At 44.5% G+C, this 14,197-nt stretch overlaps 2 protein-coding genes across 3 annotated transcripts in view; one reads left to right on the forward strand and one right to left on the reverse strand.

The window, feature by feature from the left end:
* The window catches only part of ankrd6b (ankyrin repeat domain 6b), a 52,836-nt gene extending 51,261 nt beyond the window's left edge, over positions 1-1,575 (forward strand). For both annotated transcript variants that reach the window (XM_084000473.1, XM_084000474.1), the window contains exon 16: positions 950-1,575. In XM_084000473.1, coding sequence (XP_083856599.1) covers positions 950-1,560 — 611 coding nt within the window. In that variant the 3' untranslated portion in view covers positions 1,561-1,575. The remainder of the gene's footprint in view (positions 1-949) is intronic.
* Positions 1,576-4,783: 3,208 nt separating this feature from the next.
* On the reverse strand, positions 4,784-9,575 carry lyrm2 (LYR motif containing 2). Its single transcript, XM_084000475.1, has 3 exons — positions 9,512-9,575; positions 7,189-7,329; positions 4,784-5,007 (listed from the first exon to the last, which is right to left on the reverse strand). Exons 1-3 carry the CDS (start codon positions 9,554-9,556, stop codon positions 4,927-4,929), a joined length of 267 nt encoding a protein of 88 aa, XP_083856601.1. The 5' UTR covers positions 9,557-9,575; the 3' UTR covers positions 4,784-4,926.
* Positions 9,576-14,197: the final 4,622 nt, after the last annotated feature.

Raw genomic sequence — 14,197 nt, forward strand, 5'->3', positions numbered from 1 at the left:
ATTTATTAACCCATTACAATTACTCCAAAGATGCTTAATAGGTAAAAATGTAGCATAGTTCATCTTTAAACATTGTTAAACTGTATCTCAGGTTAGGTTCAGATGCGTTAGTGCATAAACATCAATGACCTTGGATTTCATTAACTGAACTCAAGTCACATGAATTACTTTCAACTGGTCCTGCACAGACTCAACAAACAATAATACATCTCCCACACCTGATTGAAACCTTGGCCATCACCAGTTTCACATGCCACTGGACAGAAGCCACAGAGTGTAGACGTCAACAGTATCAGTATTGTGAGCGGTGCAGCGTGAGTGTGTGCTGTGGGGGTGTGAACCAGAGGCAGAGGATGTGAGGTGGGTGTCAGCTGTAGCCACCGGCTCACCCCATACACAAATCCTGAGTACACTCCATCTCCATCACTGTGGCGTTAGGCAACAGCGCCCCCTCCAGGTCCTCCACACAGCCACAGGGATCTGCACTTAAAGCTGCTGGTACAGAGGAACAGAGGAACAAAAGTATCCTCTTCCTTTTGTGCTGCTTTGTGTATGTGTGTTGAGTTTGTGTATGTTATTACTTGTACACCACAAAGTAAGGTAAACATACATTTAATTTAGAATTCTTAGAAATAACTAAGCAAGTAAACATTGGTCGTTTTGAGCAATTTCTTGTTCAGGCCATATAATATTTTTTAATTCTGCAGTGGATCAAAAATCAAATCTGAAATACTCCCTGCACTAATTTAAGTGCACAGTTTCTTTCTCATGACCTGGAAAGAATAACGTTGCTGCCGGAGCAAAACATCACTGCATTGTTCATTATTCATTGGTCATGATGAGTTATACTAATTAGCAGAATGGCATGAATAATAATAAATTGTTAAACTGTTCAGTGGTTTCTGTGTAATTGAATCTGCTCACTGCATCTCTTTTCAACTTTAAACAGATTGCGATAAAGCACATAGCGCAGAGGTGGCCTCTCCTGCAGCAGCCAAGAGGTCACTGTCGTCCGTCCAGGTGGTCCGGCCCAAGGAGCGTCCAGTGGTCTGCGCTGACCCCCAGTGGAAGACCAAGGACCTGCAGGAGCTGGACACAGTGGACTACAGCACGAGCGGGGGCGGAGGCCAGAGAGCCAGCAGCCTGTCTCCAGGCACAGAGCACCGCTGCAGCAGCGGTGGTGGCGTTGGTGGCGGAGAGGCCGGGCTCAGAGACAGAGAGCGGGGCCGGGACAGAGGTCGGCGCCACAAAAAGCTCGCCCAGGCCAGGAGCAAATCCAAAGGAGCCGCGGGGCCCCGGATCATGGAGGTGTTCGGAGACCCGCCCAAGGAGCCCACCTTCGCTCAGGAGCGGGACAACATGCACGCCATGGAGGTGACGCAGTACTTCTTCGAAGCGGTGTCCACCCAAATGGAGCGCTGGTACGAGAGGAAGGTACAGGAGGCTCGCTGGCAGGCCAACGAGAGGGCGCAGGCCGACAGAGCCGCCCTGATCCAACGCATCACCTACCTGGAGGACGAGCTGCGCATGCTGAGAACTGACAAACGAGACGACAGCTAACACAGAGCCCCGCCCGTCTCTGCCACACTGTGCACACCACCCCAAATCAGCGTGGGATTAGATATGATGACGTAATCTAAATCCATTATGACACAACCGTCACATGTCGTCTTCCTTGACCAGTGGCTCTCAAACTTTTTTACATCAAGGACCCCTAAACTGACACAAAGTAGACCATGGACCCCCCATTGGAAAAAAAATTTAAACAGAACAAATATTTGTGTATTTATGGTGTTTGAGACTGAATAATGTTACTTTTTTTTAGTTAATGTACGTTCAAATTACTGCCAATGGCATGATTTTTTGGAAAGATTTCAAGAAATTTCTGGGGGAAAAAAGTAATATTCTGGGGGGAAAAAATCTGAGAAAAAGTTGGGGACCCCCTTGAACCCTCTCAAGGACCACTGGTGGTCCCTAGACCCCACTTTGAGAACCACTGCCCTAGACAACCACAGCCACACTGAGCACTGTGTCTTTTTTCTTAATTTTTTTTTTTTTTTACAGTGAACTCAAAATGTCCCACATCCAATGCCCTCTCCTGTCATGGTAGCGGTGGGCCAGTGTGTTGAGATGTGTACATACAGTCCTATAGAAACAGTGGCAGCTCTCGTGCACTGTGTTGTAAGTAAATTAGTAAACATAAAGCTAGATGATCTAATGTGCCATTTCTGAGACAAATGGCGCAGAGCTTGTTTGGTGTCTGTCGCTTTTCTTGACAGCCGCTCATCCAGATACCTTCACTCCACACCGCACTCCCTCCACCTGCCGTGTTTGACATCAGTCAGATGAGCGGCTGTGAAGAAAACAGAACTACAGGCAGAAACAGAATCCTTCATTTGTCAAACACCACTGTGCATATATTTGCCCACCAACATGCTAAATATACTGATAAGTAAGTATAATAAGCTTGTTGTTGGAATCTGGAAGCTGAAATCAGCCTTGTGACTTTAAAGGAGAAACCTACTGCTTATTTATGAGAATGTAGCGCAACTGACACTGTATATAAAAACCCTAGTGAAGGTTTGTTTTAAATGTATTAATATTTGACTGTGTTGCATAGTGTTTGAATTGCACAGAGGCTGGAAAACGACAAGAGAAGACTGAAAGACTTTTACAGTGTTTAAATGCAATTCTTTATTTTATTTTTTTTAAATGTCTAAATTGATATAAGATTTGAAAAACAATAATCAACTGATTAATTCAATTACATTTAAATTCAAAGTTTGATTTTATATACAGTACATGAATATTTATAGATATACATTGTCATCCACATTCTCCATCTTTTTTCAGGTTGTGAATATAAATTCTCACTTGTTTGATACATTATACTATCTATTATTCTATATTTTGCAACCTGCCCTGGAAAACATCAAATGTGAAAGAAAACAACTTCTTTCTTTCTTTCATTTGCAACAGTTGTATTGCTCCCCTTGTCCCACAGGGGACTCCAACCGCATTCTTTTTTTGTCTCCAGTTTGAACATGTACTGTTTAATTTAAAGCAGAAGTAAGTGGAATGTTTGTGTTAATATAAGTCTTAGTTGTATCTTCCGACAGCAATCACTTCTATAGAGTGTTTGGTCTGAAACACGGGTCTGTCAGTCACTCTGCTCTGCTGTAAGCCAAGGAGAAAACTTTCCTTGTATCTAGAGCACTGGAAAAGAGAGTAACAACACGCATTGGTCCAATGGAAGCGCCTCCTGATGGAGGAATATGGGAATTGCAAAAGCGCCCAAGAACTGACAACTCTGCATTGTTGGTGAATGAGCAAGTGTGGTATTTTCAATAATTTAAGGACATTTATAGATCACCCACGTTAACAGCATCACTGAGGATCCTTTTCGGATAAACATTAACACATAGGCCAGTAAAAAAAAACAGTTGTCTACGTTAATGTTTCAATCTACATTTTGTAATAAACAAATTATAAGTATAATTTGATATGACCAAGACACCTAAAAACAAAAACACGGCCGTTTTCATCAATTTACAAGCAAGTGGGCAACACACTACATTGGAGTGAATGAGTTTTCTGGGCGCCATATCCTGCCACTAGGGGCACAAAACCCTTACCACGGGAGTCAATGGTGGTGTTGTTACTCTCTTTTCCAGTGCTCTACTTGTATCCTACAACCTTTATCCAATGAGGAGAGAGAACGGCATAAAGGGGCGGTCCTCTCTGTGTGTGCAGCCAAGGGATGCGCGTGAATGTGGTGACGTAGGGACGAGGACCAATAGATCCATGACGAGGGCGGGGACTGCTAACTCCATCGGCTGACAGGAAGTTAGCCAAAACCACCAGATCGCTTACTTCTGCTTTAATGAAGATGTGACTGTCATTACTTGTGATTGGCTCAGACAGGTAAAACGACAGAGTATTTGTTGTTTTCCTTTGTTTCAGTTCTGAGAAAATATTTTGTCTACAAAAAAGGGACGTCTTAAACTGATTGTATTTAACACTGTAAAAGTGCTTTATTATTGTCCAGTTGCCACATCACTCTCCAGACGCCATAGACCTGACATGACAAACTTGTGAACTAATTTAACTAAAAAGCTAAAACGTTACGTCTCTTAAATGTAGTTTTTTGACACATCCACACTTGACCTGCCGTCCACACCACATTCCTGCAGTTCTGTGGACGCTTACTGCTCAGGTGTGTGATGGAGAGTAACCCATATATTGTAGTAGTGTTAGGATTAGCGGGGAGTGTTTACAGTGACGTGCACAGTAAACATCCAACACTGGCTTCTAACACAACTGTGACCTCTCATCATCATAAAGACACACACACACACACGTTAATACTTCCTGTCTGTGGTGATCTCTCACTACATGCCACTACTGGAAGCCAAGCTCTTATCATTAACAGCTGACTACATATGATCTGGTTTCCCAGAATCCTCCCTGCCCATCACGTTTACCTGTAAAGGACAATCCTGACTGTAAAGATGAATTCAATCAGAAGCTGTTGCTGTGTTGCAGTATTAACTGCCTGCTGGACATTTGATGTAGTGACTGTCTGCTCATACAGGTTGGTTAATTTACCATGGATGTGAATAATACAGTCTGTACCATGAGGCCAGAAGACATATTTTGTATTAAAAAAATGATTGTTCTTAATCTGCCAATACTTCCTGTTTAATACACACACATATATACACAGCTGAAACAACAGCAGGACGATGCCTTCAGGTCAACTCCATCCATCTGTCCTTGACGAGCAGCTAATGATGAGTGGGACAGTAATTGGGTTTCCCTGTCTCCACGATTACCTCAGTCTCTTCTCAATAAAGACCACATGATGGCCTTCACTGAGACCCAGTCCACATGAGTCCACATCAGGGATTCCCAGAGGCTCTGTCACTAACTTCTGGCCAGAGCCAGAGACTTCTGCAGCTCTTCCAGGTGGTTGTTGGCTTGAGTGACCATCATGCGGATGGCATCCTGTGGAAATCAAGATGGCAAACAGCAGCAGTAAAGACGGTGTTAGTCTCAATAAACAATGTGTAGGCACATTGTGTTGATCTGTGACCGAGCAGGGTTAATGGGATAGTTCAACATTTTGGCAAATTGGCCCATTGCCATAATCGCTATAGTCATAGCAGTAGGTTTGTTACCTTTAATTGTTGGTGTAAGCTATTTTTAGAACAGCGGAGCGGAGCAGCAGGCTGCTCAGAGCTACGCTACGGAGGCTAAAGGAATTTCTTGGTTTCTCTCATCAAACTCATCAAATACAAAATACAAAAACTCCAAAACGCTCTGGTGGACAAGTTGTGACCTGCACATTCACCACGCTATGAGACAATAACGGAATGTTATAAAACGGAGCCGTTTTCGAGGTAAATACAGGGTAAATACAGAGTCTGCTTGCTGAAAAACTGTCCCTGAACGCAACGCGCATCAGTGGTTTTGCATGTATTTCCCTCTAAAACAACTCTGTCTCGTAACGTTCCGTAACGTTCCGTTATTATCTCATAGCGTGGTGAATGTGCAGCTCACAACTTGTCCACGACAGCCTTTTGGAGTTGTTAGGTTGTGTATTTGATGAGTTTGATGAAGGAAACCAAGAAATTCCTTTAGCCTCCATAGCGTAGCTCTGAGCAGCCTGCTGCTCCGCTCCGCCGTTCTAAAAATAGCGTACACCAACAATTAAAGGGACAACGAGGAGTTTCTATTTGGTTATAAAAAAGTCTCACGTTAATGTGGATGAATCTACGTTACCCACACTTGTTAATGGGCCCATTTTCGATAAATATATGGTTTTGTCTCTATCGTTATTTTGTTATTATTAGTGGTGGTGGAAATGCTGGTCGAGCCGACCAGCGGTTCTTTACTTTCGGTTTCGTGGCGAGTCATGAGAATAACGCCGCCGAATCACCGTTTATGGTCGGAACTACGACGGTATGTGATCGTCTTCCAACCTCTGACTTTAATTCTTGATGAATGAAAACATGAGTCTGTCTTGCGCCGGTCAAAGAATTTCACGGTGCGCGGAGGCTCATAAATGCAGTGTGAAAATGCTTCGCTTTTCCAAAACTCCTCGTTGTCCCTTTAAAGGTAACGAACCTACTGCTATGACTATAGCGATTATGGCAATGGGCCAATTTGCCAAAATGTTGAACTATTCCTTTAAAGTATTTATCATGAGGCTGAGCAGGGTTAAACTAAGAATGGCTAGTGGCTACGTCATCACATTCTAAAACATCACTTCCGTGTCCAATCGCAGGATATTCAGAAACAACAGGCAGAGCCGGGTCAAAAACCCCGCGGGAGCTTTCATTTATGAATAAATAAACATATATATTCATGTATATGAATTCAGTGCACAATATAGCATATAGCCTATATGTTTTTGTTTTTTTGCCGTAAAAAAAAAGAGAGAGAGAGAGAGATGAACGTAACGTGGGACGAAAGTAACAAAGCGATTTTCTCCGAGCACATATGTCTAACTTTGTCAGCATGTACATGTATAACCTAGAAGAAAGAAATCTTGAGGTTATGTCTGACTTTGACTGAGTTACATTCAAGAAGCAGCTGTTTTCAATGACTGAAAGTGAATTCATTCGGTCGATCAGCTGTGTTTACCGTTTCAGGTGTCATAGATGGTTAGACAGATTAATTAGTCCAACACATCCTAAAGTTTGACTTGTCAGAGTTTTTCAGTAGAGAAGCAGCTCAGGTTTAAGTGTCACTGTGGGGAGAAAGGAAACAGCTGTAAAGTTAACCTTGTCCCTCTCTTTTCTACAGTCTATGGTCCCTCTGCACATTAATGAGCCTGTCTGTCACCGTGCCGCACCGCGGTCACACAATGCGACCGTATACATGTGTAGATATACCGGAGGAGGCCAGTGAACCAGTGGATCGCGGTATGTTGCGGTGGTCCAGTCACGGAGGTAAACGTTAGTGGTAGCTAGCGCTAAACGTTAGCTCATATAACGTCTCTATGTAACTTATAAATGATTGTGTGTGTGTGTGTGTGTGTGCGTGCGTGCGTTTTGGGGGGACAGCAATGAAGAACATGCATTGCTGTATACGTTAGCAGCAGGAGTTGGACACGGAAGTGACTCGTGACGTCACACTAGCCATTCCCATAAAGATGTCAGGAGGTCAGGACCCTGTCTCTACCTGGTCTGTGGCGGTCTTGTTCCTCTTGAACTCATCCCTGGCCCAGTCCCTCAGGTACTTCCGGTCCGCCTCGTCGGGTACCTGCCGTATGGTCCTCAGCATGTTCCTGTAAATCCCCAGAATCCTCTGCCTCTGTAAAAACTGACAGTGACTCAACAGATGAGAGTCCACTCAGTAGGACTTCCGTCATCTGCATTAGCTCCAGTATGAATGTATATTAACGGGAGTTACTGTAATCAGTGAGGTGATGAGACTAGAAGAAATGTATAGAGAGCCTAAGCGGAAGCAGGAAGTAGCGGTCACCATGGGACCTCAACTCTGAAAAACTCGCCATAGAAATGAACGGGACTGAAAATTTTATTTCGTGATCCGTTTGAATTGTGCCATGAGAAAAAAATCTGTCCTCTACCTGTTTAAAACATCACGTTTCATCCCGAGAAATCAGCAGTTTGTTGTAAAACTATTGTAAAATAAAATTCAGAAGAATCTGTAAGCAGAAAGACTACAAGTCGCGTAGGTGACGTCACACACCACATGCCGCCCTTTCCCGTGTCAGTTGGTGACGTATTTTTGTGGGACACAGATCTGTAGTCCGTGAGGTGGTCTTTACACAAAATACATTCTTCTGTTGCCGATTTATGATAAACGGTTGATTTCTCGGGATGAAACGTGATGTTTTAAACAGGTAGAGGCAGGGTTGCCAACTTTTGGTCCTGGGCTGGAGTGAGATTCTGTTGGCGGTGGGGGGGGGGTTGTCTATAATAATAATAATAATAGTTATGTTTATTGTAGTTTTTCTCTCTCTCTCTCACTCACACACACACACACACATTATACCTGCAAACTGAGTAGGCTAGAGGTGTAATAGGTGACAAAATACGTATATATCCCTCTAGGGGGGTCTGGGGGCACCCCCCCAGGAAAAAAATTGTGATTTTAACATGTATTTGAAGCATTCTGGTGTACTCTGAGAAGAAAATAAAGGGAAAACACAACATTTGCTTCAGATAAGAGGGAAAAAAGCAGATCTGTGGTTCCTATCATTGTCTGGCTGGAGTGTATGAAACTGGTCTAGTGGGGAGCTCTGGTTTTTGGCCTGGACCAGCCTATTGAGCCTATTAATATATGAAAGGACAGAACAGACACGTCCTGTGATTTTCAGTCTTATATTACAGCCTGATGATACAAGTCAGGTCCTGAAATGTGTGTTTCTCTTCTGTAATAAACATTCTACATACCCATTCGGAGTTTGCAGGTATGGCCCACGTGCATGCATGCGCAGTTGCGCACACACGTAGTACACACAGACGTACACACACACACACACACACACACACACACACACACACACACACACACCTGCTGCTGCGCTGTCTCTCTCTCCTCTGCTCTCTGGGCTGAGCTGCCTAGCTGTACTTTTGGGCTACCCAGTCTGCATCCTGATTTTATAGTTTTCACCGGACTGGCCCAACCAGCCCGACCAGGCGTCAGTTCGAGCCGCGTTCAGTCCGAAAACATAACTCGGTCAGGTCAGGTTGTGTCTCGGGCTTCGCTCTCTCCCTCTTTTTTTTGGCCATCGGATTCGGACCAAGTCGGGTCCAGGCTTCAGCACCGTGCCGCTGTTGGGGGAGGGGAGGGGAGGGGAGGGGAGGGGGGGTCGCGGATCGACAACTCCCCGTCCTACTGTGCTGTGATCACAGGCTTGAGCAGCCGTCCAATTGACACGCGGATAAGCATCACGCACACCAATCAGAGAGCCTATTGATGAGTGCCAAAGCTTGCTTTAATTTTTTTTTTTTTTTTTTTGCCAAATCGCTTGATTTTGGCGTGAGAATTGTTTGAGTGGCGTGAGAGCGTGAGACAGGACCTGAAAGCGTGTGACACACGCCAGATGCGTGAGAGTTGGCAACCCTGGTAGAGGACAGATTTTTTTCTCATGGCGCAATTCAATCGGATCACGAAATAAAATTTTCAGTCCCGTTCATTTCTATGGCGAGTTTTTCAGAGTTGAGGTCCCATGGCGCCGCTACTTCCTGCTCCCGCTTGGCTCTCTATATAAAGGAGCAGACTGAAGTCGTGAACTTGCTCCAACGCTGTGAATGAACCTGTTAAATTAACTAACTCACTAACTCAAAACGGTCCACACACGAAGCTCGGTGACCATGACAACAGGCTGTTACATACATGTCGCTGTTGACCGTTACATATGGTTAAACGTTACATGCATTATGTATATGGTTACATGTCTGTAACCACTAACCATCTTAGTGTCACAGAGACGCTACAGTGAGGGGCAGCTTTCTCCACCGCTTTGTGTTTTTACCTGTTTGAGAGAGAGAGCTGCTGTCGGTAACCTCGACACCGCCATGTTGGACACCACAGATGACCTGAGCCTGACGCCGGATGTTGGTACGCCACCAGGCTAACAGGGTGGTTACTGCCCCCTGGTGGACTGGAGCGGAGAAAGCATGTGTTTCAGGCAGAAATACCCCTGGCTGCAGGCTGCGGATCGGACGTGACCTGCAGCAGGGACGTGCACATGACTATAGAGGGGCAGGGGCTCAACATCAGAAAAGGGCAGTAGCCTATGTAGCCTACAATTTTTTTCAGGCCTTAAAGGGACAGTATGGGACTTTATTGGCTTTTTATTGACAAAAATCAAATATCGCTTTCATACGTATTTCACTGAAGTGGAATCGCGCCCGCATACAAACGAGCGCTTTCTCGTACCTTAGAATGAGATGTTACAAGTCGTTACAAACATACAGGGGGGGGTTCACCGAACCTTCTCTGCCATGTTGAATCGCCATGTTTTACGTTCAGTGTCACCGTGGCTGTAAGTAACCTCAAACTCGGGCCGCCGGAGCTTCTCAGCTCGGGGGGAAAGTTTTCCAGACAGCGCCTGTTAAAACTGTCACCACCGTGTAGCTAGTGTGAGGAAGGACGGAGGCACTGGTGTTGCCTTCAGGTGCAGTCAGACACCTGAATGACGCCGTGAGTGACGCCGTCGGCAAACCAACTGGATGTTATTTTACTCGACGAGAGAAAGCCGGTAAAACGTGGGTCAGGTAAACAATACGACATCACCATGACAACATATTGTCACGCCTGTATTGTTTTGCCTCGTGCTGGCGGACCGTTTGTTTACATAGAGGCTTGTTTATCCTGATACATGCAGCGTGTGTTGTTTTTCTGACTTCTGCCCGAGTTTACGTAAACGCAACAGCAAGAATACGTGCCGACATGCAACCGCACCGCTAGATGGGGGTAAATCTCACATACTGTCCCTTTAATATCAAAATAAATAAATTAAATTAAATTACAGTTAGCTACTATTTAGTCGGTAGAGAAAGCCTGCACGCCTTCAGGACTGCAGTCAACATGCTGGACCAACTTCCCGAAACAGAGACATGACTTCTGAACCGGTAGACTAAGGCTAATATGGTATTGGGTGCACATTAACATGGCTTGCAGAAAAAAAAAATCATGTGAGTGCAAGTGCAAAATAGAAGTACAGGCTACACATCTATGTGACAAAACCAAGAATTGACTACTGTGACTGTGCATGTTTCACAGGTAGCCAGGAATGATCAGGTAAGCAGGGGGTTTAAATATCCCACTCTAATCAGATGGAGAGAGCATGTGACTGTCATGTAAAAAAAAAATAACAAGAAAAAAACGGTAATTTGTTGTAAACAAATGTAGATTTGATTCTCACAAAGGATATCTCATGTACAGGATAAGATCTGAAATAAGTCTTCTGTCGGTTTATTTAAATAAGACTTTATTGTTGTGTGCATTGACAGTTGACAGAATAAACTAACATGACATGATTCCAGTTGTGTTGTCGGCAGGAGAGTGAGGTAGTGCCAAGGTTTGGAACCAGTCGTCAGGTATTATGTCCATTCCTGTTAAAAACAACAAACATTTTAGACTTTAGCTAAAATGTTTGCAAGGAGACAATAAATCAAAATGTGTCATAAAGATTATATTAAAAAAGAAAAAATGCAATACAGGCCAAAGTTGTATATTAAAAAAATTAAATACAAGGGTACAAACTGTTGACTATACCACACAGTACTCATACTTTTCCCTCCCTCTTGAGGAAAGACATGGGCTTAAATATTTCTCATTATACATGCATTATACATGTAACTCACCAGTGGCAATGTCATGATACAGCTTCCTCGTGGCAGGTGTCGAAATGCGGGGGAAGCTGTAATGTACACCAAACCTGCCTGCCACAGCACTCTGGTGCTTGCATTGTCCACCGGAGATCCCAAGTGGGCAGGAGCAGTACCCGATCACCATATTCACATGGTACTGTTCATGACCAGATGAACTTTGGACGATATAGTTATTTTCATCCTTCTGCATCAACGGTGAAAGTTGTGAAAGAAATTGATACAGGCTTACAGAGATAGGCTACTAAATACTAGATAAAAGTTGAGCAATAGAAAACCAGAGGGAGGTGAGGTTAGTAGAAATGCATGTAAATAACCATTAATATGGCCATTATATTTCTGTTGTTTATCCAGTCATTTTCTGAACTTTCTTTAAAGTAAGGTTGTTATTTCTTCAATTACAGTGGACGTGAAAATCGGGCCTTTAAAGGTGTACAGAAATGGCCGTTTGTCCTGTTTGTTGCGCCAAGTTGTCACGAGCTGCAACACGAGTTTACCCGAGTAAGGAAAACGAATTTGATTGGTCGTTATCGAGCGGGCGGGATATTCAAAGCTTGGGGCGAGACCGAGCTCCGTGTGTGTGTCTCATATGTTTGAATGACGGATGACGGATCCAATATCAGTGGCTGATGAATCGTGCGCAGGCTAATATTTAAAAAAAAATGTTTTAGTCGTGCCACTATTGTTGTTTCAACACACTGTATTTTACCCCCCCCTTTTTAATTGTGTGTCTTGTATCTATGTTCTTTTTACTTGCTGCAACAATAATTGCCCTACGGGGACACAAATAAAAACCTTGAACCTAATAATCCCTGCGCCTGCATTATCCAATGCGAGAAAAAAAAATACACACTTTCATCCCGGATTTACTCAAAAATAGAATTTTGCACAAAGTTTGGCCTACATCGTCTGATAGATGAGTTATTACACTAATCTTATGACCCAGAGTGGGCTCAAATTAAATTTTCTTTTCTGTACACCTTTAATTTGTGTCTCGCTGGAAAGTGAGACACAAACCTTCTCCGACCTTCTCCTCCTCCACGCCTCACCGTCATTGCCTGCCTGCCTGCCTTCCCTCTACAGGCCTGAAAACTGTTTAATCGCACCTGGCTGACAAGGGCACAAGGTTTGTGGTTATTTCTTTTTATCCAATGTTTAATGTGTAGCTTGAATTTATGTGCCTTTTCTGGGTTTCATGCAGTTTTATATGACCTGCTTAAGCTAACGGAAATGCCAATTTTCATTAGGAGCTAAAGCTAGTTATTTAATTGGTTTGTTTACGAAATGTATTTGTGTTTGTTGTGTTTTCAGCTGCTGCTCCAAAGAGCCCATGAGCCTGCGCGATGACACTTTCAAGTGGACTGCAGCCGCACAGGTGAGCTTTGATACAGTAAAGACTCGCATCGTAAATAGTCCAGCACTGGTAGTTTTTGACCCCAGTCTCCCGACCATTGTTTCCACTGATGCTTCGGATTATGGTCTGGGGGCCATATTGACACATGTGCATCCTGACAACACGGAGCGTACAGTTGCATTTGCTTCACGTTCACTCACACCGGCAGAACGGAAATACTCCATTGTGGAGAAGGAAGCACTGGCCTGTGTGTGGGCCGCAGAGGAGTGGAGGACTTTTCTGTGGGGAACAAGATTCACGCTGCGCACAGACCACCAGGCCCTGACCACACTGCTAGCTACAAAAGGACTGGGACGCGCAGGAATGCGTATTGCAAGGTGGTCAGCCAGACTTCTGTGTTTCACATATGATGTGGTGTATCGTGCTGGTGCACAAAATTTTGCTGCTGACTGTCTTTCCAGGTTGTCTCTCCCATCAGCAGAGGATGCAGAGCCAGTGATGGAGCCGGAGCTCGTGGCTTTGCTGGATGCGGAACTGAAAGCTCTCTCAGTGAAAGATTTCACTGTGGCATGTGAGGTGTGTCCAGAACTTACTGCTCTGAGAGTGCAGATGAAAAAAGGATGGCCTAAAACAACAAAGTCCCTACCTGCAGTGCTGAAGCCTTACTTCGCTGTCAGAGACGAACTCTCAGTCCAAGATGTGGTTGTTTACAGGGGCCCTCAGCGACGGCTAGTTCCTGTGGCCTTAAGAAAACAGCTTGTTAATCTGGCACATGAAACCCACCAGGGTGTCGTCCGCACTAAGCAGAGGCTGCGGGACTTCTACTGGTGGCTAAGTATGGACATGTGTGTGCAGGAGAGCATCAGAACGTGTGTGACATACCAGATGAATGATAAAAGTGCTAAGACACATGCTACACCACTTCAGCCGGTCCCACTGCCTGATGGCTCGTGGCAGAAGGGGGGAATCGACATCGTGGGGCCATTTGAGTCTGCAACCTGGGACTGCCGATATGCAGTGACGCTGATCGACTACTACACCAAGTGGCCAGAGGTCGCCTTTACTCACTCCATCACAACCACGGTGATCACCACTTTCCTGTCTACAGTGTTCTCCAGGTTTGGCAACCCTACAGAACTCATCAGTGACAATGGGACTCAATTTACCTCAAGTGAGTTTGCAGACTTCCTAGCAGTGAGAGACATCAAACACAGAAAAGTGTCTCTGTATTATCCTCAAGCAAATGGGGCCGTAGAGCGCTGGAACCGCGTTCTTAAAGAAACACTCCTCACTGCTGAGCAAGAGAGGAAACCATGGAAACCCTTCATACAGTCGTAAAAAAAAAAATCTAACCCGCGGGGTGGCCTTTTTTTTCAAAATGGCCTGTGTGGTTTTTGGTCATTTTCTCCAAAACCACCGGCCCGATTTCAACCAAACTTCTGCGTTGGACTCCCCTCAGACTTATTGTCTA

The sequence above is a fragment of the Trachurus trachurus genome (assembly GCF_905171665.1).
Source record: "Trachurus trachurus genome assembly, chromosome: 24".
Classification (NCBI taxonomy): Eukaryota; Metazoa; Chordata; class Actinopteri; order Carangiformes; family Carangidae; genus Trachurus; species Trachurus trachurus.